Source organism: Cebus imitator, unplaced genomic scaffold, assembly GCF_001604975.1.
Source record: "Cebus imitator isolate Cc_AM_T3 unplaced genomic scaffold, Cebus_imitator-1.0 Scaffold15, whole genome shotgun sequence".
Taxonomy (NCBI): Eukaryota; Metazoa; Chordata; class Mammalia; order Primates; family Cebidae; genus Cebus; species Cebus imitator.
Genome location: NW_016107330.1, coordinates 2,739,784 through 2,766,764, shown reverse-complemented (window position 1 = coordinate 2,766,764; position 26,981 = coordinate 2,739,784). Strand labels below are relative to the sequence as shown.

Sequence of the window (26,981 nt, the reverse complement as noted above, 5' to 3'; positions counted from 1 at the left end):
GAGGCAGCAGGGACAGACTTGCCAAGCCTAGGAGAGCCACGTGCCGGGGCAGAAAGGTTCCACAGTGCCCATGAACCTGGCACTAAATAAAATAAACCAGCCACCGGCGTGTGTGTGGGTTGTGTGCATGTGTGTGTATGTGCACAGCTATGTGCCTATGTCTCCTTGGGCAGAGCCCAGGGAGCATCCAGGGGTGACAGAGGCAGCAGGGAGGTATAGGGGATGGCCGGTCCCCTGGCCACCCTGAGGGAGGCTGCCAGGGTCTGGGGCCTTGACCTGGCCTCTCACAGTGGCAGAGGGGGGCATCCTGGACTTCTACCGGCCCCTACATACTAGAGACTAAAAAATACCATGGATACCAGGTTAGCGGAGAAGGAGGGGAGGAGAAGAGTGGGTGGAAGGGAACCGGCAGGCCATCCAAGGGGAAGAAAGGGCAGAGCTCAGTCAGGCGGCCTGCTTTAGCACTTGACACTGACACCCACTAACTGTGTGACCTCAGGTAAGTCACTCAACCTCTCTGGGCCTCAGCATCTCCCTCTGATCTGGGATCAGAGGTGGCACACATGGGGCAAGTATGCAGCACAGTGCCCAGAGAGGCTGCCCAGGCTCACCGACTCGAAAGCCATGGAGATCCACTGCACGCGGCCCTCCCTGACGCCCACTGCCCCATGGGACAGCTGCCCCGGGAGCAGGTTGGGCTCAGGCAGCTCCTTGCACTCCGGGTGCAGCATCTGCAGGAAGGAGGAGATACTGTAGCCTGCGGGAGAGACAAGAAAGAGAGTGGGTGGTGGCCTTGGAAGAGCCGGTCCACCCTGTCACACCTGTGCCCACGCACTCACCTACCTCCACGGCTTAGAGTGTTTGTAACCAGTGGCAATGCCATTGGGAAACCTACAACATGCATCTGCCATCAGGGGGGAACATGACATGTGGGGCCCTCCCAGGGACACCCCTGCAGTGGCCTCATCCAGGTTGGCTGTGGACCAGCCCCTGGTCCCACGACACCAATTTTGGAAAAGCTACCCCTGCAGGTGTGCCCCACATCCCACACATGCGCACCTCTGCACTAGTCCTGTTCACACACAAGCCTGCTCACATCTGAAAACCCTTGACCGCCGGCACACACCCCACCCTGGTGTGGACACACACAGCACAGATACACACCTGCAAAGACCCCCACACGCCAGGCACTGTGTCCTTTGGGCTGTCTACCTTGGACCACGGCCTCTGTGCCTCCCGGGTCAGTCCATCCTCCCTCGGAGGAACCAGCTACCCCCACCCCACGTACCTGAGGGCAGGCACTGGGCCCCGCCCGGCTTCACCAGCTCGGAGTTGGCTGCGATGGCCTTGCAGAGACGACACAGGTGCCCAATTTCCTTGAAGAGGTCAAAGCTGCTGTCGTAGACAACGCTGCCCTTTCCCAAGGAGACACAAGCCGGCCCAGGCCGCTCAGTGAGACGGGGACTCAGTCCTGGGTACTCACCCCCAGCCCTGGGGATGCCACACAGGCCCCTACGGCTCCCCTCCTCCCCTCCCCCCCACCTCACCTGGACTTCTTCCTTTTCTCCCCACCCTCCCAAACAGCCACATCCTCACTGTCCCACAGCACCTGCCTGGTCCCCTGGCCCTGCTGAGTGCCTGCAGACACGCAGTGTGGACTGCACACACACCTCCTCCGACTCCACCTTGCTCCCGACTTACTCCACGGCTGCCATTCCTGTATCCCCCACCGCACTGTGACTGCTAAAGGCAGGGGATACCCAGCCATCCTTCCTCACAGGAATCCCCAGCACCCACTATGCCCAGCTCAAAATGGGACAGGAGTGCATGTGAGGGAGGGGCATCCCAGAGAGGAGAAAGCCATGGCTGAGCTCAGAGCGAGGTGGAGGGCCGGGGGAAGGGCAAGGAGGTATCCACACCTGGATCGCCCTCTCTCCATTACAGTCCCTCACAGGCAGGCAGCCCCCTTGGGCCCTAAACCCAGATTCCTGGGTAAGTCTAAGAAGTGGACGCTGCTGAGTCCTCAAGAAGAACAGGGCCCCAGGAGCCCAAGAGGGTTCTGTCTGGACTGAAGGAGCCATCGAGGAGCCAAGAGGGGGTGGGAGGCGCTGGACGTGGTTCCCTGGGCAGGTGCTTATTCGCAAGTCTGTTGCAGCTGGGCCCTCGGCATCTGCCCGATGCAAGCCCCGTACCGGGTCTCCAATGACGTGGTTGTCCACCTGCCGGGTGCGGTTGATGCCAATAATGCCGAAGACCACGAAGACCATGGCCCCGGTGTCCACCAGGGGCCGAACTGCCGGCTTCCCGCAGCCCGTGTTCACGCAGGGGTTGAAGCCGAAGGTGGCTGAGAGACGGGTCTTGGGCACTGGGAACAGGGAGGCAGAGCTGTAAGGGCAGGTGCGGCTCAGATCCCGAGGTCCCTACCCGTGTGCCCCTGCTGTACCTTTCTCACTAGGCACAAAGAAGAAGCCTTTGGTCGGTCCGTCAGGGCTGGAGCTGAGCAGGCAGCCAGGGGGAGCCAAGCACACGCGCCCGTGGAAGGGGGGCTTGTGGGACTGGGCGAAGTACAGCTTCCTGTGGAGGCAACGGAGGCCGGGCTGAGGCCAGAAAGGCCAGGAGGAGTCAGGGGAGGTGAGGCCAGTGGGCCGGGGCTGGGGCTGGTGGGTAGTGGGATCTGGACTGGGTTCTGTCCTCGCATGGGGATTTGTTCTTGGGCTGGGGGAAGTGCACTGGGCCGGGGGTCGGGAGGCTGTTCTAGCCCCGCCTCTGCCAAGGCTGATTGTGGGAACCTAGTCAAGGCCCTGCCCCTCTGGGCCTCAGTCTCCCCATAGGAGGCATGAGGGGTGGAGAAGACCAGCAGCTTTTAAACTGTCCCCCAGGGGTATGAGGGTTCAGAAAGGACTCCAGGGCCAACCCTAGCGTTCCCCGCTCAGAAGCCCCCTGCCTCGCCTCAACCCCAACAGTGAGGAAGTCTCTAGATTCGACAGGAAGGAAGGGCTGCAGGGTCAACAGTTGGCTGACCACTGGACCCACTGCAGCTCAAAGTTCTTCCTAGAATGTTTCCAGCTCATCTAGGCAGCCTGCCTGAACCCTGGTCACTGATGTGTCTATGCAGAATGAGGCCAGCCTGGGGCTCAGGGGAGGACAGGCAGAGGGGCCCCCACCCCTGAGTCAGGGTGCCAGGCTGGAAAGGACCCCGTGGGTGCTGTCCTGCCATTTTCCAGCCTCCCAGCTGCACCCTCAGCCCCATGCAGAGTTTGGCCTCCTGTGGCTGCTTGACGCTCCAAAGCCAGCCCTGTCAGAGACCCTGGAAAGGACCCAGCGAGAGATGTCCTGCCATTCTGCCATTCCCCAGCCTCTAAGCTGCACCCTCAGCCTCATGCAGAGTTCAGCCTCCTGTGGGTGTCTGACACTCTAAAGCCAGCCCCATTAGAACCCACAGTCCCCGCATGTCACCCAGCCCCGTCAGAGGCCACAGTCCCCGTGTCACCAAGCTCCGACAGAGCCCACAGTTCCTGTCAGAGGCCACAGTCCCCATGTCACCCAGCCCCCTCAGAGGCCAGTCCCCATGTCACCCAGCCCCATCGGAGCCCACAGTCCCCATGTCACCCAGCCCCATCAGAGCCCACAGTCCCCAAGTGTCACCCAGCCCCGTCAGAGCCCACAGTCCCCATGTCAGCCAGCCCTGTCAGAGCCCACAGTCCCCAAGTGTCACCCAGCCCCCTCAGAGGCCGCAGTCCCCATTTCACCCAGCCCCCTCAGAGGCCACAGTCCCCGTGTCACCCAGCCCCATCAGAGCCCACAGTCCCCGTGTCACCCAGCCCCGTCAGAGCCCACAGTCCCCAAGTGTCATCCAGCCCCGTCAGGGCCCACAGTCCCCATGTCAGCCAGCCCTGTCAGAGCCCACAGTCCCTGTGTCACCCAGCCCCCTCAGAGGCTACAGTCCCCGCGTGTCACCCAGCCCCGTCAGAGGCCGCAGTCCCCGCATGCCACCCAGCCCCATCAGAGGCCACAGTCCCTGTGTCACCGAGCATAGCCTCACACCGCTGTTCTCTACCACAATGACAGTGGGGCTATTTCTTTCAGAGCACGTATCATAGTTTATAATGACACTGCTGTTTACTTGTTGGTTGCCTGTCTCCCGAAAGACGGCCCGAGGGCAGAAGTCACATCTGTCTTTGTCACTACCACACCCCTAGCACAGTGCCCGCACAGTTGGAGCCCGCGGTTTGTTAAATCCGTGAACGGTAGAGAGAGACCTTCGGCTAACACAGCCTCCACAGATAAATGGATGCAGGGCCGTGTTTACAACATGGGGAATGAAATCCCAGAAAATGTGCCCCTGGCTGGCGTGGACATCCCAAAAGCACAGAATTTGGCCTCTCACTCGGCACATAGTGGGGGCCGATTTCACACCAGGCATTAACAGGGACTGGGCCAGTGGCAGGTGAATACAACAGAGGCCCTCCCCTCACTCTCCTTCCAGCGTAAGGGGCGGGGGCATTCAATAAGTATTTTCTGAATTCATGATGTATTTAGAGTGTGGGTGAGTGCCTCGTCAAGGAAGAGCGGTGTGTATTCATTCATTCATTCATTCAGCAACTACTTATCTGCACCTGCTACGCCAGACACCATGACAGGTGCTGGGAGGTGGCACCAAGTGAGACAGTCAAGGTGCCACCACAAGATGCCCGTGTGCTCCCGTGGGAAGACAGGTGACACCGCAGGTCAGCATAGTGGCAGGCGGCAGTGGGGCCAGGAGCGCAGTGGGTGATGTATGGAAAGAGGTTGGACATGGCGCTCAAGGAGGGACAGCCTCTCCCGGGAGATGCTTGGACAGTGGCTTGAATCTTGAGAAATTGTCTCGCACGTGAGGAGCTGGGGAAAAGCATTCTAGGCAGAGGGTGTGCTAGAGGGACAGCAGGTGGCCTCTGTAACCCCTGAGGAGCTATAAAGAGGGGGCGCAGCTCCCTGGCCTGTCATCTTTCCAGTGTTCTCTACTATCCAGCCCTGGGAAGAGACCCATCTGAGCAGGTGTGTGGAAATGGGTGGCAGTTTCTTAAAGGGGACTGCTGGCCTCCCTCAGGGCCGGGTGCAGTGGCTCATGCCTGTAATCCCAGCACTTGGGGAGGCCAAGGCAGGTGAATCACCTGAGTTCAGGAGTTTGAGATCAGCCTGGCCAACATGGCAAAACCCCATCTCTACTAAAAATACAAAAATTAGGCAGGTGTGGTGGTGCACGCCTGTAATCCCAGCTACTCAGGAGGCTGAGGCAGAAGAATCACTTGAACCTGGGAGGCAGAGGTTACACAGCGAGCCAAGATCGCACCACAGCACTCCAGCCAGGGCAACAGAGTGAGACTCCATCTCAGAAAAAAAAAAAAAGTGAGGGGGCCTCCAGCTGGCATGCCTCATGTGAAGAGAGAGAGAAAAATGAGAAAAGGGCAAAGAAGCAGCGGGGCTGGTGGGCACCGGCTTGTCTGCTAGGCTCTGTTACCGGGTGTGCTGCTGCTCCTTGGTGGCCACGTAGAAGCTGAAGTCAAACTTCCAGCCCCGCTTGGCATCACAGGCCAAGGTCGTCAGCATCCACTTGCAGGAGGGGCTCGCCGCCTGGAGCAGCCCTACTGTAGACATACAAGCGGTCAGCTTCCTGGTGAAGTTACCAAAAGGCGCTCTATACACCTAAGCAGTGGGTTGACAGAGACAAGACACATGACTCGGGGGGGCTGCCTCGGCCTGGGCCCGGCCTCAGGCTCCGTCCCCTCCCATCTCAGCATAGTTCACCCTGTCCATGTCCTCAGAATCGGGGACAGAGCCCTGGGCAGAGGCTTGGGAGGCCTGGGTTTGAACTCGGCACTTGGGCAAATCCCTTCCCCCTCTCTGAGCCTCATGTCTTCCTTCAACAATTGCTCACTGTCTGTCCCATGCCAGGAACTGTGCCAGGCTCTGATGGGCACGGTCCCTGCCCTCATGGAGCTGGCAATGATGATGGCTCCCAAGAACAAGGAAGATAAGACAGGACAGATGGCAGGGAGAGGAGGACAAGGCGAGAAAGGTGCTGAGGCAGGACTGTGTGGGGCCCGACAGGCATGCCGAGACCTCAACGAGCACCAAAGAGTCAGCCACGTATGAAACCAAAGGAAAAGCTTTTCAGGCAGTAGGAACAGCACGTGCAAAGGCTCAGAGGCAGAAAATGCCTTAGAGACCGCATCTTTCAAATGAAAATATAAACCCTGAACAAAGGAATTGGCACGTGTCCCTGTCACCATGGAGGGTGTACCATGTTAAAGAAACACAAATGAGCCTGGGCAACACAGAGAGACCCTGTCTCTACAAAAAATAAAAAAACAAAAGTAGCTGGTATGGTGGTGTGTGCTGGTGGCTGTAGCTACTCAGGAGGCTGATAAGAGAGGATCCCTTGAGCCCAGGAGGTCGAGCCTGCAGTGAGCTATGATCATGCCACTGCACCCCAGCCTGGTGACAGAGCAAGCCCCTGTCCTCGCCACTCCAAAAAAAAAAAAAAAAAGGAAGAAACACAAATGACCCCCATGAAGGGGAAGACTCAGGTCTGTGCTCGGGGACTCCTTTCTGCAGTGCTGGAGCAGCTGCCAAGGACAGCAAGATTCCTGGCTGCCACTGCCAAGCAGGGACTGCACCCAGGCGTTCTGCACTGCACACGCCTCACCTCACACACCTCCAACAACGCTGGCTGGTGCTTGTCACATCCCCATGTTACAGATGAGGAAAGTGAGGCTCAGAGAGAGTAAGTAATCTGCTCAAAGACACACAGTTAATAAATGGCAGAGCGAGGATTTGAATCCAGGCCTGGCTGACTCAGAAGCCCACGCTGCTACTACTCAGCAGGTCCCTGTCACAGACATGACTGGTGTGTGGGGGGTCCTCATCCTCAAAGCTGTGTCTCCCTCCCTATATGGCCAGTGCCCATAGTGTTGCCCTCAGGGCCCCCTACCCCCAGTGGTGGTGGCTCGCTTCACGACAGCCCAGGCTCACCTGGAAGAAGGGCACCTCTCCATCCCCAGGCGAAACAGCTTGCCAAGGGGCAGGCAGGCTGGCATTGAGGGAGAGCCTGTAGACAGCAGGGTGGCCTTTACTCTTCACTTTAGAGATGTACACAGTGCCCAGGAAATCTATGGACAAATGAGGGATGTCAGAGGGGCGGACTTGACCTTCACTGACTTATCCTGACCCTAAAGCAGGACACCCTCAGCCCTGTTGACTAAAGAGCTGAGTCCTGGCCTTGGGCTTATCTCCAATGCTGACTGTGCCCCTCTCTACTGGACCAGGTTCGTGGCAATGATAGTGGAGGAGGTGATGGGCACATGGACGGGGTGGGAGGGATGGTGAGGGAGGTGATGGGCACACAGATGGGGATGGTGGGGAAGGTGGTAGACACTGGATGGGGTGGCAGGGATGGTGGGGGAGGTGGGCACTGGATGGGGTGGCAGGGATGGTGAGGGAGGTGGGCACTGGATGGGGTGGCAGGGATGGTGAGGGAGGTGATGGGCACACAGATGGGGTGGCAGGGATGGTGGGGGAGGTGGACATTGGGATGGGGTGGGAGGAATGGTGGGGAGGTGATGGGCACATGGACAGGGTGGGAGGGATGGTGAGGGAGGTGATGGGCACACAGATGGGGTGGCAGGGATGGTGGGGGAGGTGGTGGACACTGGATGGGGTGGAAGGAATGGTGGGGAGGTGATGAGCACTGGATGGGGTGGCAGGGATGGTGGTGGAGGTGGGCACCAGGATGGGGTGGGAGGGACGGTGGGGGAGGTGGTAGTCATTGGGATGGGTGGCCCAAGTGACAGTGATGGAGGGTTCCATGGTGAAGGTGCGCCAGTGATGATACAGGGCTGGCACTGGGAATGACAGTGGTTAGGCAGAAGTGGTGACGGTGCCATAGGGTGATAGGGATGGACAGAGTTCCCTCCATTCCTCCAGTACCCTTGTCCCAGCACCCACCTCTGAGGGAGACTCCAGTAGGGATAAGCCAGTGTGCAGGGCCCGGGATGCCCACCACTCCCCCCACCCCCCGACACTCAGGAGATGGCTCTGGTGCACAGGGAGGGCTTGGGGAGCACCACAGACCAGGGTGTCAGGGGAGCCTACTGTCTTGGGAGGATGGTGGGTGAGGGCCCCAAATTCACCCCCCTTCCGCAGCTCCTCTGCAGTGACTAGGAACTCACGTTCTTCTTGCAGGAGAATCCAGAAGGAATTTTATCTGCTCCTCTCACAGAGCCCCCAACCCTAGCACCAGGGAGGATTTCCCCACACTCCCACCCCCAGTGCTCACCCTGCAGGGTAGCCTCAGGCCGGCTGGCCCAGGAGACCCCTGAGCCTCGCCTCTTCTTCTCCAGGGACGTCCGGATGTTGCTCTGCAGGCTGTGAGGCTTCTCCTGGAACAGACCTGCCCCCCAACGCCACGTCAATGACAGCAGAGCATCCAAGGCTGGGCCCGATGGGAAGAGGGAAGAGACTGGGATCTAAGACAGTCTCAGGAATTGAGGCCCAGGGACTGGAGGGGGTGGGGGGGGGGTCAGGGGTCAGAAAGAAACTAGGAACAACTTTTAAAAAACTCAAATACTGAATTTATAAAAATTTTAGGCCCAGAGAAAGGCACCATCAGCCTGCCCAGAGAAAAACACTGAACCGCCCCTGCTCTCCCTCTCTGTGCCACTCTGCCCTCTGTTGGGTAGGGATGATGCCACACTTCCCTCAGGGATGGGATGTCACATCCTCTGCACCCAATTGACAGGCGTGACTAAAGCCCAGGTCATCAGCTGGTGGACATGATGGGAGACATACATTCCTGTCTTGCCTCAAGTGCTGTACGTTAGCCTTTTGAGTTTTTTTAATTAGAAATGAGAGAAACTACACCTTCAAAGTTTTAATCCTCACAGCCATCCTGCGGCAGTTCCGGGAACCCCACTTGACCGAGTGGAAAGCAGAGGTGGAGAGACCTGCCCAGGGAGTGACCTCAGCCCTGTTTGGGTCTGGCCTCCCCTGCCCTTTGTAAAGCTGAAGCATTCTGCTGTACTCGGAGGGGTCTCTCCAAGAGGCCGTTCCAGAGGAGGAGGTACAGGGGGCAGGGGCTGGGCTGTGGGTGGGGTTCTGGCCCTAGATGTTGTTGAGGAGTTTGGGGTTTGTCTATCTGTGGAAGGGGAGCAGGCCCTTTGAGCAGGCAGGAAGCCTGTGGTGGCAGTGATGGAGTGTAAGGCCACGTCCTGGCAGTGGGGAGGAGCTGGGGACATGGCCGAGGCTGGCCCCAAGGTTCGAGGGGCTCCCCCGGTGCCTCTCGGAGCTGCGGTGGATGATCATGCATTTGGCTGCCATTACCAAGGGGAGGGCCAGGTTAATCTGAACACCGCCCAAAAAGGTAATTACAGCAGCCAGCGGACCTGCTCCCGGGAGCTGGAAGCACTCACCCAGGCGTCTTCTCATTTGGTTTCTAACTGCCCTGGCAAAGCCGGACGATCTTGGGTTGATTTCGCCTGCCCCCACTCTACTCCCCCTCTGTAAAATTCGGCCTGGACCAGCTACCTCAGAATCAGGGAGCCATCTCTATCTCCCCCCCTTGCTCATTCCCGGCTCCCATGCCATCACCAAGTCCTGTGGAAACCACCTCCTAAAAACCTCTGGACTCCACCACGGCTGCCATCAGCACGCTGCTCCCAGCGCCACCGTCTCTCACCTAGAATACCGCATCAGCCTCCTACCCAGCCTCCACCCAGTGCCCCAATCCACTCCATACAGCACCTGGGGGACTCCATCACCCCGCTTCTCCACTTAAACTCCATGACTAGTCTCCAGTGACGATCAGAATAAAATCCAGAACCCTCACTTCCGCCCCCCTGCCCTGGCCCAGCCCACCAGCTGGCAGCCTTAGCTCCTGCAACTGCCTCTCTCAAACATGGTCTCGGTCTTCCCACCACTGCGGCTCTCCTCTGCCTAGGCTCCTCCCTCCTCTCCCCCTACTGCCTGGCTAACCCCACCCCTTCCCTCCTCTCCCCTCACTGCCTGGCTAACCCCACCCCTTCCCTCCTCTCCCCTTCCTGACTGGCTAACCCACCCCTTTCCTCCTCTCCCCTCCTAGCCTGGTTAACCCCTCCTCTTCCCTCCTCTCCCCTCCCAGCCTGGCTAACCCCACCCCTTTCCTCCTCTCCCCTCCTAGCCTGGTTAACCCCTCCTCTTTCCTCCTCTCCCCTTCTATCCTGGTTAATACCTCCTCTTTCCTCCTCTCCCCTTCTATCCTGGTTAATACCTCCTCTTTCCTTCTCTCCCCTCCCAGCCTGGCTAACCCCAACTCTTCCCTCCTCTCCCCTCCGGGTCTGGCTAACTCCTTCCCATTATTGTGAGTTTTGGCTTAGATGTTACGTCCTCCAGGAAGCCTTCCATGATGTGGGTCTCTAAGACTCCCTATTCTTCCTCCACCAAAGCTCAGATCTACTATTACAGTGACCAGTCCCTCGAGCTGGAATGTGGACTTCCTGAGCTTGGGAGGCCTATGCCTCCCACCCACCACACTCCCCAGAGCCAGCACCCAGCAGGTACCCCGAAAGCATCTATGGAATGAACTGTGGGAACATGGGGGCTCAGAGGTGAGTGGGACTTGCCTGAGGTCAGGCATCAATGGGGAGCCCAGATGCTGCATCTCTCAGATCAACAGCCTTTGAGACCTGGACACCCAAGAGGGCAGGTACACCTCACCTGAACAGGTGATGCAGGAGATGCCCTCGGCGCTCAGGTTGTACTTGAGGTCCAGCAGCACCTGGATGTTGGTATCGGGCCGGAAGAGCAGAGGGGCCCGGCTGGCAGGGCGGAGCCGGCTGGCGAACACCAGGGACAGGATGAGGATGGAGACGAACAGCCCTGTGACGAAAGGGCACTACACCAGGCGGGGCTGGGCCCAGCTGGTGCATTCCCAGCGGGCTCCCGAGCGCTGGGAGACAGCTGCTCTGGTTGTGGGAGCCGGGGTGTCCTAAGGGAGTGGGGGAAGGCCCTGCGTGCCAGCCCATGGGAAAAGCTTCCTGGGGATGGTCCTCCAGGGCTAGGGATCAGATGCTTTGTGGTGTCCCCTGGGGTGTGACTATAAGCTATAATCTGACACTCCTGGACAAGAAGCAGCCACCACCTCAGAGCACCTCATAGTTTATGAATAGCTGGGGCACTACTTGATCTCACACAACTCTGAAATACCGTTGAAGACAGTGATAACAGCACTTCACATTCACCGAGCACTCACTGTATGCCACGCGCTGGGCTGAGGTCTTTACACACTCTCAAATCACAGCTGCCTTCCTAGCCACGCTTCTCATCCTCAATTACAGAACTGAGCGCTACGGGGACTGGAATAGCCAAAGTCACACAGCTAGGATGAGGCCAAACTGGGACCCAGGCTCAAGTGGATCTAACTCCAGGGCCCGCGTGCTCTATGCTGCTGCCCAGTGTGAGGCTGGCACATAGCAGGGGCCAATGAGCAACCGCTGCTGTGGGACCAGCTTCATTCTACACAGGAAGGAGGGGGTTGGAGAAGGAGAGACTCCAGCCCAGGCCTCTGACCCTGGTGTATCTGTGAGAGGGGGTGGGCTCCCAGTGCCTGTGTTTTGGGGGTGGAACTGCAGGGTGGGGGCAGGGGCGGAGGGCCCACTTACCCACGATCACCCAGCGGCTCTTGACGGCTGACCACAGGACCCAGTGGTGTAGCAGCTCCTGCAGCTGTGCAATGAGCTGGCCGCGGCTGCCCGTGTTGGAGGCTGGCTGTAGACCCTCGGGGGACACGGACACCAGGGACACGTCTCCCAGTTCCAGTGACACTGCCAGCGCAGAGCAGAGACCCGTCAAAGCCCACTGTAGTCCACGCTCGCTTCCAGGGAAGCCCAGATGCTTGGTGAGGAACCTCCCAGGCCATCCTGTCCAGCCCCCTGCCTCAGGACCAACTTGTCAAGCGTTAATTCCCTGGCAGAGGCAGCACTGGGTCTGGCTGGGGTGAGCAGGGCAGGCCCATGCCAGCTCTCACCTGGCTCTTCCTCGACTTCCAGCAAGGGGATGTCATCATCCAGGTAGGGCATGGGGCCCTGGGCGGGGCTGCTGCCAGCCTGCTCGGGAGCTGCAAACATGACTCCAGGGAAGTGCAGGGAGCTCTTGCGGCCGCAATTCTGGTGGCAGCTGTGGAGAGAGTAGGGGACAGGGGTGAGCCAGAGGGGGTGAGGCAGGATCCTTCGGGATCAGATGAACCCAGGTATCACAGTGCTGCTGATGTCACACACGGGATGCACACCGCAGACTTTTGGGAGCTGGTCACTTGGTTTCTTTCTAGTACCAACTACCCCAGGGCCCTCAGGTGCCAGTCTTCCTCCAGAGGGACAAATGGTGACAGCAGACATTACCCCGGATGACGACACACAGTGGCCCAGGCACTAAGGTGATCAAATCAGGGCCTCATTCTTCTGCTGGTGTGGCCCAGGGCCTCTGCCACCAACTTAATACTCAGGGGAGCCAGGAGGAGGAGGAGGAAGAGGAAGACAGGAAGAGAGGAAGAGAGGAGAAGGAGGAGGAGGAGGAGGAAGAGGGCAGCTAAGGGTATATCTGTGTGGCCGAGGTCTCAGCTGGAGTTAACGCATGAGAGACAAGGCTCACCCTACAGACCTGGCACAAGAATAATCCTCATGGTTGATACGAGCACTGTGTGTGTGGCTAATACCACTGCCAGGTGCCAGCAGCAAGCTGGGAGCCCTGAGTAGATGATCTCAATTAATCCTCACGGGACTCACACACAGGAATCACAACTGCTTCGAAGAAAAAGAAACAGACGCACAGAAGTGAAGTCACCTGCCCAGGATTCCACGGCTGCCAAGGGAGGAGGCTGGGCTTGGAGCCCACGTCTGACTGACTCCAAAGATGACTGCGCCCAGTAGGACTACTGGGGGACAGCCCCAGACTGGGGGGCAGGGGCAGTGGGCTTATTTGGCATCTCTGTAAAGAGTAGAAAAAGGTGCCCTTTCCCCACAACACTGGTTCTATGTCATGAAACTGTCATGGAAAACAGTCAAATCTGAACGCCAATGGTACAGAGAACAGAGCTTAGCCAGGGCACCGGTGGGCAGTGCCCAACCCGTGCCACCACAGCAGGGTCCTGAAGGAAGAGGGTGTGAGTGGGAGAGCTCAGGAGTCCATCTCAGGCCCAAGTCTAAGCTCCTCGCTGCGCCCTTCTCTCTCTCCAGCCCCTCCAGGGCTCACCATGTGCAAGTGGACATTGTCATGGGTCTCTGAACACCACTGACCAAGGCTTTTCTTTTTTTTTTAATCTAGAAAGACTAAGGCCTTTTTTACAATGAGTGGCTCTATTCCAAGCCCAGAGACCCTCTCATCTCTCCATTCTCTCAACCTCAGGCAGCCACCCAGGCCTGACTCAGCTCCACCGCCATGCCCCAGCTCCACCGCCATGCCCCTCCATCTTTCCCGACCACAAGGCCCACGAGACCTTTCCCCCTAAACCTCCAGCAGCAACTCTGAACTGACCCGTTCAGCTCTGCACACGGCTCACTACGTCTACAGACGAGAACCAGAGGACATTCAACATGGGACCTAAGAACATGGGATCTGGAGGCAGACATTCTTGGGTTTAAATCCAGGCTCTACTGCCCACTAAATGGGTGACCTTGAAAAAGGTGTCCAACCTCCCTGAGCCATTGTTTTCTCATCTGTAAAATGGGCACAGCAAGAGAACCCAGCTCCCAGGGTACTTTGGGGAGTGAATGGTCATGTCATAAGATCATGGACAAAAGTGTTTGCTCACTTCCTGGTGACACTGGTGATCACAAATTGCAATTATTGGACGGAAGTATCTTCTCCTCCCTGTTCCCCGCCTACAGACGACTGGGCACACAGAAGGCTTTTGGAAGAGAGGGTGGTGCGCTGAGCAGCTCACAGAGCCCTATTGCAGATACCCTGCTGTGGGAAGAAGCCCCGCCTGACTTACCTGGTCTGGCAGGAGCTCTCCAGTGGTGCCAGGTAGAGGCTCCAGAGGCCCAGAGCTGCAGGCATGGTGACAAGCACGGCCAGCCAGCAGCAGGACACGATGAGAGACATGAACAGGCCGAAGTCATGGACGGCTGGGATCTGGTGATGGAAAGGAAGAGAAGGATGTGGGGCTGGTTGGACCTGGAATCAGGGGGCCTGGGTGCCCCTGCAGCCGGAGAGACACTCAGGACCTCAGATCCCTCCCAGGCTGAGGCAGGAGGAGGAGGCGGCCCAGGCTGCTAGAATTCCAGCCGCCAGCCTCGCAGGAAACCAGGAGCCAAGGGCTGGTGTCGGGGGACACAGAAGCACAGGAAGGGCCCCATCTCAAGTGGAGGCTCTTGGCTATCTGTAGCCCACGCCTAGAACATGCCTGGCACAGAGCAGGGCTCAGTAACTGTCATTATGGGAATGAATGGAGGACAGTGGAAGACACATCCCATTAGAACAGGCCATGTGCTAGTTGGGGGGAGGGAATGTTGCCACATGATGGAGGCAGGGACCCTGGGGACTGGGAGTGATGGTATGTTCCAGAAGTACGATGGACCACAGGGAGGTGCCAGTTGGAAGGAAGCTGTAACCAGCATGGCAGCAGCCTTCATTCTGTGAAACACTTTCACAGCCATTCTAGCACATCAGTCCCCTGATAATCCATACATGAGGAAAGCCAGGCTCAGAGAGGTCACACAGCCTGCCCCAGGTCACACAGCAGAAGCTGAACTCAGCTCTGCCTACCTTCTGGAAGTGATTCTCTAGAAGGACCCAGATAATCCTAAAGCATCTACTGATTTCCAGATGGACTGCTCAGCTCAGGTCGTAAAGTCTCTCAAAGACTTGGGCCAATTCACTCTTTCCACACCAAGGACCCAGCCTGGGTTCAAGGCCTTCTCCTAAGCCCCACTCAGAGGCAGCGAGAGGAAGTCAGCACGAGGGAGGAAAATGCCGCTGAAGGTGGGCAGGGGTTGGGGCAGGGGTGGGAATCGCTGTGGACTCGGTCAGGCTTCTCACTTATCTGCTGTGTGACCCCAAAGAAGCCACTTTGCCTCTCAGGGGCCAAGTTTCTTTTTTGGAAAACAGGATGGTAATTGTACCTTTGTCAATTAGCACAGGTGATGAAGATTAAACGAGAAGGAGCTTTGGAAACTGTCAAATGTCCTCCAGGGTGGAGGCTGGGCTAGAACTACTGAGTGTCCCTGATACACGCCGTCTGGATGATTATAATATTCCTACTTGTTAAATTTGGGTAATGGGTGATTTGTGACAAAAATGAACTGTAGAGATGGAGCAAACACCTTGAGGTGAAGGCTATGCAGGCACTCATGCGGTGGTGGAAAGGGCAGAGACCAGGGCCTAGGTGTGCACGCAGGGGGCAGGGGGAGGCCAGGACAGGAACGGAGGGCAGGTCCACACCTGGGAGAAGACGTTCGCTGCATAGGCGGCAGCTGTGGTCAAGGAGGTGAAGAAGGTGGCCTTGCCTGCAGTTTGGACAGTGTGAATCATGCGCAGCTGTGGGTCTTCCAGATGGGTGGCCTGGCGGTAGGTGTTGATGAACACAAAGACGTCGTCCACACCTGTGGGAGGGAGTCCTGGGCCAGGAGGGCAGGCCCAGGATCATTCTGCTATCTCCAGGATCGGGCCCAACCTGGGCCTAGACCAAGTCTGAGTGGCCTCCTGGGAGGTCAGGCTGCAGGAGAGTCCTGCTTCTCAGCTTCAAGTTTGGAGAGACCCCTCTGACTGGCTCCTCCCACCAAGAGTTCAAGCCCCTCCCACACAACACACCACACTCCTTGGCCCCAACCTCACCCAGAGGTAGGTGCCTTCTGCCACATCCTGGCCTCCTTCCCACACTTCCTGGGCTTTTCCCACCATCCTCACCTCTGCCCAGCAAAACCTTCCTGCTCTCTCCACTCACCCTATGCCAAGGATCCGCCCACCACCCATATTCTAACCCCACACTCCAAGGCTCTAGGCCTCGGTGGGGCTGTGTAGAGCCCCAATGGAAGCCAGGCTTTGTATCCAGGGAGAAAGGGGGTGGGGCAGAGTTCCCACGTGGGAGGTGTACTGCCATGGCAACAGCGGCAACTCACCAATGCCCACGATCACGAAGGCGGCCACCCCATTAAGGATGCCCAAGTACTGTATACCAAAGACCACGTGGTACAGGAAGAGGGCCACCAGGCAGCTAAGACCAATGCTGGCAATCCCAAAGAAGGACAGGAACACTGGGCAGGGTAAGAGACACAAGGGAGAAGGTTGGGGGACCCTCATGGAACACAAGCCCCATTAGTGTCCCTGACGTCGCCTGGGTCCCACCTCTTCCCCACAACCCTGGACACCATTCACCACTCTCTCTGTTCCCAGCACAGCTGCTAGATATCTCAGTTCTCCATGCCCAGAGAGGGCAGCAGCAGGAGGCTCTAGGAGCACCCTAGGAGGGGAGGAGGGGGTAGGCTTGAGAGAAGCCCTACCTGAGCAGGAGGTGAGGACGTAGACCAGGGCAGCGATGCAGCTGCTGCTGATGAAGGCCAGGAGCATGTCATTGTTGAACGTCCTGCGCACTTCATAGTCAAACAGGTCTGTCCCCCCATAGAGAACCTGGACTTTGCTGGGGGAAGGGAGGAAAGACGGGAAGAGGATTAGAGCTGGCTGTGAACACGTGGAGGAGGATCAGGAGCTGTCCACTTTACCTGTGGCTTTGTACCTTGGCTGGACATCAAAATCACCTAGGGGCTTCCAATCATCCTGATGGAAGGCCAGACTCCAGACAAATTCTATCAGAACTGCCGGGGTGGGGCTGAATCATCAGGGCTCGTTAACTCTCCCAGGTGATTCAAATGTAGGGTCAAGGTTGAGAACCACTGCTGTATGCAGATCATGATCAATTATAATCAGCTTCTATGTCATCTTCCAATTCTCCGTATCTATGGCCAAGTTCTAAATTCAAACTGGCTGCTAGATATTCAGTTCTACACTGCTATTCAGTGTGTGCTTAACACAAGTTATAAAAAAATAACCAGGCTGGTCAAATTGTGTCTTCAAATACAAACATGAGTGACATCTGCTTCTGGCCAAGATGTAGTAAGAAGATGGCGTCCATATTTGTCTTCCCACTGGAACCAACAAAAATGTGAGAAAATACATGAAACAAGGCAACCAAGGATGATGATCCCTGAGAGGTGAGAAACAAAATGAGTCCTATGCATATAATGGCTTATTGCTTTGAGAGAGTTTCCAGTCCTCCGTGCAGCCTAAAATATAGGTTATTGGACTCCCCAAAGGAGGCTGAAAAATTTCCAAGCTTGCTGAAAACTATAAACCCACTGATACAAGAAGCTTCAGCAATGAACCCCAAGCGCAAAAAAGCTACAGTGCACATCATAACCAAATTGCTCAAAAATAGTGACCAAAAGAAAATCTTAAAAAGCAGCATGAGGAAAAGACACAGAGGAACAAAGACAAGGCTGGCAGCAGCCTTCTCATTAAAAACAGGGCACACGAGAAGGCAGGGGAGCAACATCCTTTGCAGGTAATGGAAAAAAAGTCAACCCAGGATTCTATACCCAGCAAAAATACATTTCAAAAAACAAAGGCACAACAGAAAACTTTTTTAGATAAACAAAAACTGAAATAATTAATCTCCAGTATACCTGCACTAAAAGATATTTTTTTGAGTCAGGGTCTCACTTTGTGACCCAGGATGGAGTGCAATGGCATGATCATAGCTCACTATAGCCTCTAACTCCTGGGCTCAAGCAGTCCTCCCACCTCAGCCTCTTGAGTAGCTAGACTACAGGTGCATGCCACCATGCCTGGCCAATTTTTTTTTTTTTTCAATACAGATGGTGATACGGTTTGGTGGTGTCCCCACCCAAATCTCAATTTGAATTGTATCTCCCAGAATTCCCACGTTGTGGGAGAGACACAGGGGGAGGTGACTGAATTACGGGGCTGGTCTTTCCCATGCTATTCTCATGATATTGAATAAGTCTCATGAGATCTGATGGGTTTATCAGGGATTTCCGCTTTTGCTTTTTCCCCATTTTCTCTTGCCATCACCATGTAAGAAGTGCCTTTTGCCTCCTGCCATGATTCTGAGTCCTCCTCAGCCATGTGGAACTATAAGTCCAATTAAACCTCTTTTTGTTCCCAGTTTCAGGTATGTCTTTATCAGCACTGTTAAAATGAACTAATACAGTAATTGGTACCAGTAGAGTGCGGTGTTGCTGAACAGATACCTGAAAATGTGAAGCAACTTTGGAACTGGGTAACAGGCAGAGATTGGAACAGTTTAAAGGACTCAGAAGAAGACAGGAAAATGTGGGAAAGTTTGGAACTTCCTAGAGACTTGTTGAATGGCTTTGCCCAAAATGCTGATAGAGATATGGACAATAAAATTCAGGCTGAGGTGGTCTCAGATGGAGATGAGGAATTTGTTGGGAACTGGAGCGAAGGTGACCCTTGTTATGTTTTAGCAAAGAGACTGACAACATTTTGCCCCTGCCCTAGATCTTTGTGGAACTTTGAACTTGAGAGAGATGATTTAGGGTATATGGTAGGAGAAATTTCTAAGCAGCAAAGCATTCGAGATGTGACTTGGGTGCTATTAAAGGCATTCAGTTTTATAAGGGAAGCAGAGCATAAAAGTTTGGAAAATCTGTAGCCTGACTATGTAATAGAAAAGAAAAATCCATTTTCTGGGGAGAAACTCAAGCCAGCTATAGAAATGTGCATAAGTAGCAAGAAGCCTAATGTTAACCCCCAAGACCATGGGGATTAACATTCTCTGACATGGAAAATTTCAGAGAATTTCATGGCAGCCCCTCCCATCACAGGCCTGGAGGCCCAGCAGGAAAAAATGGTTTCGTGGGCCAGGCCCAGGGTCCCCATGCTGTGTGTAGCCTAGGGACTTGGTGCCCTGTGTCTCAACCACTCCAGTTGTGGCTGAAAGGGGTCAATGTACAGCTCAGGCTGTGGCTTCAGACAGTGGATGCCCCAAGCTTTGGCAGCTTCCACATGGTGTTGAGCCTGCAGGTGCAAAAAAGTCAAGAATTGAGATTTGGGAACCTCCACCTACATTTCAGAAGGTATATGTAAACACCTGGATGACCAGAAAAAAGTTTGCCGCGGGGACGGGGCCCTCATGGCGAACCTGTGCTAGGGCAGTACAGAAGGGAAATGTGTGTTGGAGCCCCCACAGATTCCCTACTGGGGCACCACCTAGTGGAGCTGTGAGAAGAGGACCACCATCCTCCAGACCCCAGAACTGTAGATTCACTGACAGCTTGCACTGTGCACCTGGAAAAGCTGCAGACACTCAATGCCAGCCCATGAAAGCAGCTGGGAGGGAGGCCATACCCTGCAAAGCCACAGGGGCGGAGCTGCCCAAGACCATGGAAACCCACCTTGCATCAGCATGACCTGGATTTGAGACCTGGAGTCAAAGGAGATCATTTTGGAGCTTTAAAATTTGACTGCCCCACTGAATTTCAGACTTGCGTGGGTTCTGTAACCTCTTTGTTTTGGCTAATTTCTCCCATTTGGAACAGTTGTATTTACCCAATACCTGTACCCCCATTGTATCTAGGAAGTAACTAGATTGTTTTTGATTTTACAGGCTCATAGGCGGAAGGGACTTGCCTTGTCTCAGATGAGACTTCAGACTGTAGACTTTTGGGTTAATCCTGAAATGAGTTAAGACTTTGGGGGAACTGTTGGGAAGGTATGATTTGTCTTGAAATGTGAGGACAGGATATTTGGAGGAGCCAGGGTGAAATGATATGGTTTGGCTGTGTCCCCACTCAAATCTCAACTTGAATTGTATCTCCCAGAATTCCCATGTGTTATGGGAGGAACCCAGGGGAAGTAATTGAATCAAAGGGGCCCATCTTTCCCATGCTATTCTCGTGATAGTGAGTAAGTTTCATGAGCTCTGAAAGGTTTATCAGGGGGTTCTGCTTTTGCTTTTTCCTCATTTTCTCTTGTCATCACCATGTCAGAAGTGCCTTTTGCCTCCTGCCATGATTCTGAGGCTTCCCCAGCCATGTGGAACTGTAAGTTCAATTAAACCTCTTTTTGTTCCCAGTTTAAGGTATGTCTTTATCAGCAGCGTGAAAATGAACTAATACAGATGTGGTCTCATTACGTTGCCCAGGCTGGTCTTGAACCCCTCGCCTCAAGCAATCCTCCTGCTTTGGCCTCCCAAAGTGGGATTACAGGCATTAGCCACTGTGCTTAGCCTATGAGAGATGTTAAAGGAAATCCTCAGGCAAAAGGAAAATGGTAACACATGGAAATATGGATCTATATAAAGAAACCAAAAGCACTGAAGATGGTAATGACACCAATAAATATATACAATTTTCTTATTTATTTAAATCTCTTTAAAAGATAATTGACCATTTAAACAAAAATAATGTAGTGTGGGGCTTATAATATACATTAAAATAAAATGTATAACCACATAACATAAAGGTCAGGAGGGAAAAAATGGAAGTATACTATTGTAAAGCTCTTATACTATATATGGAATGATATATCATTTGAAGATACACTGTGATAATTTAAAGATGTATGCTATAAACTCTAAAGCAACCACTAAAAGAGTTACAGCATAAAAGCCAACAAAGGCGATACAATAGAATTATTTAAAAAATTCAATTAGCTCAAAAGAAGGCAAAATAGAGGAAAGGAAAAACAAACAGCATATGGGACAAACAGAGTGAAATATACTTAAATCTAACCATATTAATAATTGCATTAACTGTAAATGGCGTAAACATTCCAAGTAAGTCAGAGAGTATCAGAGACCTTTAAAAAAATCAAGACCTAGCTGGCTACCAGAAACCCACTTTAAATATAAAGACACAAATAGGATAAAAGCAAAGGGATAGAAAATGATATACCATGCTAACATGGATCAAAAGCAAGCTGGATTGGTTATATTACTAAAAAATGAAGAAAATTTCAGAGCAAAGAAGATAATTTCAAAATGATAAAGGGATCAACTCAACCAAACTACAATCCTAAATGTTTTTACAGCTAATAACAAAGCTTTAAAATACACCAAGTAAAAACTAACGGAACTGAAAAAAGAAGTAGCTAATCATAGCTCAATTGTAGCTAATCATAGCTCACTGCAGCCTCAAATTCCTTGGCTCAAGGGATCCTCCCACTTCAGCTGCCACAGTGGCGGGGACTACAGGCATGTGTCACCATGTCTGACTAATTTTTGTGTGTTTTTAGAGACAAACTCTTGCTGTTTTCCTGGCTGGTCTTAAACTCCTGGCCTCAAGGATCCTCTTGCCTCAACCTTCCAAGTAGCCGGGAATATAGGCATGAACTACAGTTCCCTACTAGTGTTCACTGTGTTGATGGTGATGAGGGCTTCACAGTGTATACACATGTCAAAACCAGTTAAATGGTAAAGTATGTGCAGTTGGTTGTATGTCAATTATACCTCAATAAAGCTGTTAAAAATATAAACAGGACTTTAAAAAGCCAAGTTGAAAGAATCTCTGGATTATCTACTTTGTTGAATTAAATAGGTTAGCTATGCTTTCATTAGGCTAGAAAATCAATCATTTATTCATTCACACATTAATTTGGATAGCTTTTATAGAGTAACTTCTAGGTTCTGGGTCCTGTGCTAGATGCTGGTTACAAAAAGACATATGCCCATACTTTTACTCTCAAGTTGAACGAAATAGCTTATGGAAGACCAGTATCTTACCTAAAACTACTATAATGTCTGCTAAAATTCAGAAATTATTTGTGATGACAGCAGAGAGTTGCTGAAGTAATCAGAACTAGAGGGCTAAGACTCCAGAAAGGAAAGAACCTAGGGAAGGCAAGTTGCCCTTCTACAGCCATTTTTACCCTGGAGGCATTTGCTGATTCTAAACTTGGGCAGAAGGCTGAAAAACTTGGCTGGGAGTCAGACGAGCCAGCAGAGCTTTGGGCAGACACTTGCAGACCAGCAGAGAACATGGCCAGGTTTTCCCTCAGCCTTTCTGCTGAAGACGGGGGCTGTGTGAGGCCTGAAGCCAAAACCTCAGCAGAAAGCCTCCGAAAAAGCAGGGTGGAGTTTTTGTTTTTATTTTTTTAGCAGCTTTGGGAGATAAAATTAATATTAGAGTTTGCAACCTATCAGGGAAAAGGACGCTGCAGAATACACCAAGCTCTCAGCTGAAAATCCTAGAGAATCTAGGGCAAACTAGAGGAAGACTGAGACTTTTCAGGATTGCAAACCATCCTCAGTGCGGTCACTGCCTGTTTAAGGTGATTAGTCACGACTCTATGTGCCTTTTGAAGTGAAGGATAACTTTCTCTGGAGGAAATCACATCATTTGGACCTCTGTGTTTTTTTTTTTTCCACATAATGTTCATCACTTAATAAAAGTTACACTTTGAGAGGCTGAGGTGGGAGGACCACTTGAGGCCAGGAATTGTGACCAGTCTGGGCAACATAGTGAAACCTTGTCTCAAACAAAACCAAAAAACTAGCTGGGCATGGTGGCACATGTTTATAGACCTAGCTACTCAGGAGGCTAAGATGAGAGGATTACCTGAGCCCAGGAGTTTGAGGCTGCAGTGAGCTATGATCATGACACTGCACTCCAGCCTTAATGACAAGAGTAAGACCTTGTCTCAAAAAGATAAAAATAAAAATTACCAGGTATACCCATAGACAGGACCACATATCCCAAACCAAGTGAAAGAAGAGACTACAAAACAAATCTGCAGGCTATCCATATACTAAAAGTTGGTAAGATCTTTAAAAAACTGTAATTAACATGTTTAAGAACAGAGAGGAGAATGTGAACAAAATAAATTAAGTGGTGAATAAAATAACTGCACCAGTGATTTAGATCTATAACAGATTCAAATGGAAATTCTCAAAATGGAAAAACAGAACAATAACATTAAAAACTCAATAGACATTAAATGGCAGATTAGAGACAATAAATAGAAAGCAGGATCAGTGAACTAGAATATCTAAACCAAAGTATAGAAAGAAAAATAAAAAAAAATAAAACCCAGAAAAAAGCATTGAAAACATATGGGGCTCAGTGAAAAGATTTCACATCTGTGTAATCAGAGTGCGTAAAAGAGGGAACAGAGAACAAGGTAGAAGCAGTATTTGAAGAGATAATGGCTAGGACATTATTAAAACTGATTATACTCATCAACCTAAAGCTTTGAGAAACTCTGCGTTCTCAAACAGAACAAACACAAAGAAAACGCACCAATATACCTCACAGTAAGACTGGTGAAAACAAAGACAGAGAGATTTTAAAAGCAGAAAAAAGAGAATTTTTAATAGAGCAACAAAAAAGATTTACAGCCTACTTTTCTACAGAAATGATGGAAGTCAGAAGACAATGGAGTGCCATCTTCAGGTAAAGTATTAAAAGAAATTAACTGCCAACTTATAATAATTCTATACCAGCAAAAATATACTTCAAAAATGAAAGTAAAATAAAGATGTCTACTAGGCAAACAAAACAAAGAATCTGTCACCAGCAAACCTGCACTGAAAGAAATGCAAGAGTTTCTTAGACACAAGGAAAACGATCCCAGTGGGAAACATGAAATAGTACAAAGTAATGAACACCAACAAAACAGGCAATTATGTGAATAAATATAATGAACACAGACTCTGTAAAATAATGATGTGATGTCTTATGGGGCTTAAAGGTAGCAAGAATGAAAATGCATGCAACATAAATGCAAAAAACTGGAGCTCAATAAATGTAGTGAACATATTCTAAGACTCCAGTATTAAAAGCAGTAAAAGTGATCATTTATATTATACTGTTATAAGTCAAGCTACATGTTGCCATCTCTTGGGTAACCAATAATAGAGCAATTTTAAGAATTTTGTTCATCCAAAAGAAGGCATTAAAGACAGGATTGTCACCACTGCTGTGACACTCTAATGGGAGGAAACAGAAAAGAGTGGCTTTTTCCCTAAGGGTGGGGGTTTTGCCTTAGCAGCTAAACATCTGGGCAGAGCTAACACTGGTATCTAAAACCGTAAAGGTCCTTCTATAGTAAGCACCTTTCCGTTTCCCAACCCAGCCAAGTACCTTTCCTTGAGGCATCTCCATTCATTTATTCATTCACTCCCCAGCCAAACCCTTACTAAGAGGTACCTGGCACTGTGCTGTGGCTTGGCCCACAGAAACGGAACCAGAAACAAACCCAGTCTTCAACAAACTCACATCTATAGAGACAGACCGTTATACCAGATCTCTCTCAAACTCAAATGTGCAAACAAATCACCTGGAAATACTGCAGGTCTGGGAGAGAACTTGAGATTCTGCATTTCTCACAAGCCCCTAGGTGATGCTGATGTTGTTGACTGGAGAAATGCCCTGTGAGTTACAACTAAAAGACAGAGTGAGAAGCACTATGATAAAACTGTAGCTCAGAGAGGTGAAATAGCTCACAAAGACTCACAATAACTTGAATAACTGGGATGGGACCCAAGATACATCTGACTCCAAAGTCTGTGTGTGCTCTTTCCTGCCTCCCTTAAGGAAAAGAAAGGGGACTATGGAAACAGGAGAAGTTTCTAGTCCGATTTGTGCTGTTATGACAGAACACCTGAGACTGGGTAATTTACAGAGAAAAGAGGTTTTATTTAGTTCATGGTTCTGCAGGCTGGGAAGTTCAATGGCATGGCACTGGCTTCTGGTGAAGGCTTTTGTGCTGCATCATAACACAGAGAAAGGTCAAAGGGGTAACAGGAAAAAGGGACCAAACAAGAGGAAGAACCTCGCTTTACAACAACCTGTTCTCTTGGGAACTAATCCATTCCCGCAAGAGTGAGAACTAGCTCACTCCCACAATATGGCATTAATCTATTCATGAGGGATCCACCTCCATGACCCAAACGTCTTCCAGTAGGCCCCGCCTCTCAATACTGCTGCACTGGATATTAAACTTCAACATGAGTTTTGACAGGGATAAAACATATCCAAACCATAGCAGGTTGAGTGGGCATTTAGTCCAGCCTTTGGGCAAAGTGGCCCAAGTTGGATCTAGATGAATAGGAGCTTGCCTGGCAAAGAATTAGGGCAGGGAGAAGGCTCCCAGTGCAGTAACTGGCACAAAAACACAGAGGGTGAGCGTCTGGGTTTCAATCTCATTCCACCACCGATAAGCTTTAAAATTGTGGACAACTTACCTAATTGCCATTTCTCAGTTTCCTCAACTATAAAGAGGAGATAATCATAACAGCAACCACCTCACTGGGCTGGTATGAGAATTAAATGAGTTGGTATGTATAAAGGGTTTCGAACAGTGTATGGCACAGAGTAAGTGCTCAATAAATAGTAGCTCTGATTATTCCAGCAGTTACTCAATATAAGGGATGAGCAGTGGAAGGAATGAGGGTATTTCACGCAGAATGATTCCTCCTGTGCCTGGGACTGGCCTGTCAGGGCGGAGACTGGGAAAGTACTGCAATTATTGCCCAGAAGGATTTCTGCCCTGTTCTGGTGGGGAGGGACCTAGTTGTATTCCCGAGCACACCATCCCAAAACACCTTCCACCACAAAGCACTTTCACATCTGTTAGCTCATCTCTTAGTGACTCCAGAGGGCAGCCAGAATCACGTTCTCCATTCTAATAAAGGAACACTGACACCCAGAAAAGTAAAGTGACTTGCCCATTACCTCCCTGGGTATTACAGACAGGAAGTGTGGTTAATGTTATGTAGCAATGTGATTGGATTAAGGAATATGGAGAGAACTGATAAAGCCTTGCCTCTGGGTGTGTCTGTGTGGGTTTTCCCAGAAGGGACTGGCATGTGAATCAGTGGCCAGAGGGGGCAACATCCAGTTGGCTGGGGGCCAGGATAGAATGAAAAGGGCTGAAAGGTGATTTCTTCTCTCTCTTTCCCTCCTGGAGCTGGGACACTCTTCTCCTGCCCTGGACATCAAAACTCCAGGCTCTCTGGCCTTTGGATTCCAGGACTTACACCAGGAGTCCTAAGGGGTTCTCAGGCCTTTGGTCTTGGACCAAGAATTACACCATTAGTTTCCCTAGTTCTGAGGCCTTTAAGTTTGGACTGAGCCAGACCACCAGGATCCAAAGGTCTCGACCTTGCAGATGGTGTGTCATTGGACCTAGACGCCATAACTGCATGAGCCAATTCCCCTAACAACTCCTCTCTCACATTTGCCTCTACTTATCCTATTGATTCTGTCTCTCTTGAGAACCCTGACTAATACAGGGAGAAACTCCTTACTCCCTGGCCAATACTCTTTCCAGAAAGACCTTGAGCACCAAGACTTCCAGGGCAGAGTTCTGGGATTTCCTACCTGGCCCAAAGCTGTCATGTTCACTAACCATTGGCACTGATCAAGCAAAGGGGACTTTCATTTGTCAGAATGACTGCAAGGATGTACTTGGTTCTGCCCCGATTTAGAAAGAAAGACTTCCCAAGGAAAAGATGATAGGGAAAGGGATACGGGGTTTAAGAGTAGAGGCAACTGGAAACCAATTTCCTATCGAGACGCAGCCCGTTCCTGGGACACACATGGGCACGCACACACAGGATGCAGCTGGACTTCCCACCTGGTAGACTGCTTGGCCAGCATGGCCACGTAGGTGACCACGAAGCTCTGAAACTTAGCCCGTTGCTCCTCCCAGCGGTCATCCACTGAGTAGTAGTTGGGCAGGGGTGCTCCAAACAGGATCTCACTGCGCAGGAGGGAACTCTTCAGATTGTCTGCAGAGAGACCCTCATCCACGTACCAGTAGAACTCAGGGTGAGTCATGGCCAGCTCCAGAGAGCCTGCAAGGACAGGGGTGGGGATCCCAAGAGTTCAGCCGGTTGGCTCCCACCAACCCTCCTCCCTCAAGGCCAGCCAATCTCATTGTAGCCCTGCCTCCCAGGATTCTCCCCTGCCCACATCTACCAAAACTCCACCCCA

At 52.1% G+C, this 26,981-nt stretch overlaps 1 protein-coding gene across 1 annotated transcript in view; it reads right to left on the bottom strand.

Moving 5' to 3' along the window:
* Positions 1 to 26,981, bottom strand: part of DISP3 (dispatched RND transporter family member 3) — a 46,138-nt gene that overhangs the window by 5,715 nt on the left and 13,442 nt on the right. The window contains 15 exon segments of the mRNA XM_037729671.1: positions 612 to 757; positions 1,289 to 1,415; positions 2,193 to 2,365; positions 2,444 to 2,574; positions 5,498 to 5,682; positions 7,012 to 7,148; positions 8,315 to 8,428; positions 10,729 to 10,890; positions 11,673 to 11,834; positions 12,038 to 12,186; positions 14,000 to 14,139; positions 15,448 to 15,608; positions 16,125 to 16,259; positions 16,506 to 16,642; positions 26,623 to 26,842. Coding sequence (XP_037585599.1) covers positions 612 to 757; positions 1,289 to 1,415; positions 2,193 to 2,365; positions 2,444 to 2,574; positions 5,498 to 5,682; positions 7,012 to 7,148; positions 8,315 to 8,428; positions 10,729 to 10,890; positions 11,673 to 11,834; positions 12,038 to 12,186; positions 14,000 to 14,139; positions 15,448 to 15,608; positions 16,125 to 16,259; positions 16,506 to 16,642; positions 26,623 to 26,842 — 2,279 coding nt within the window.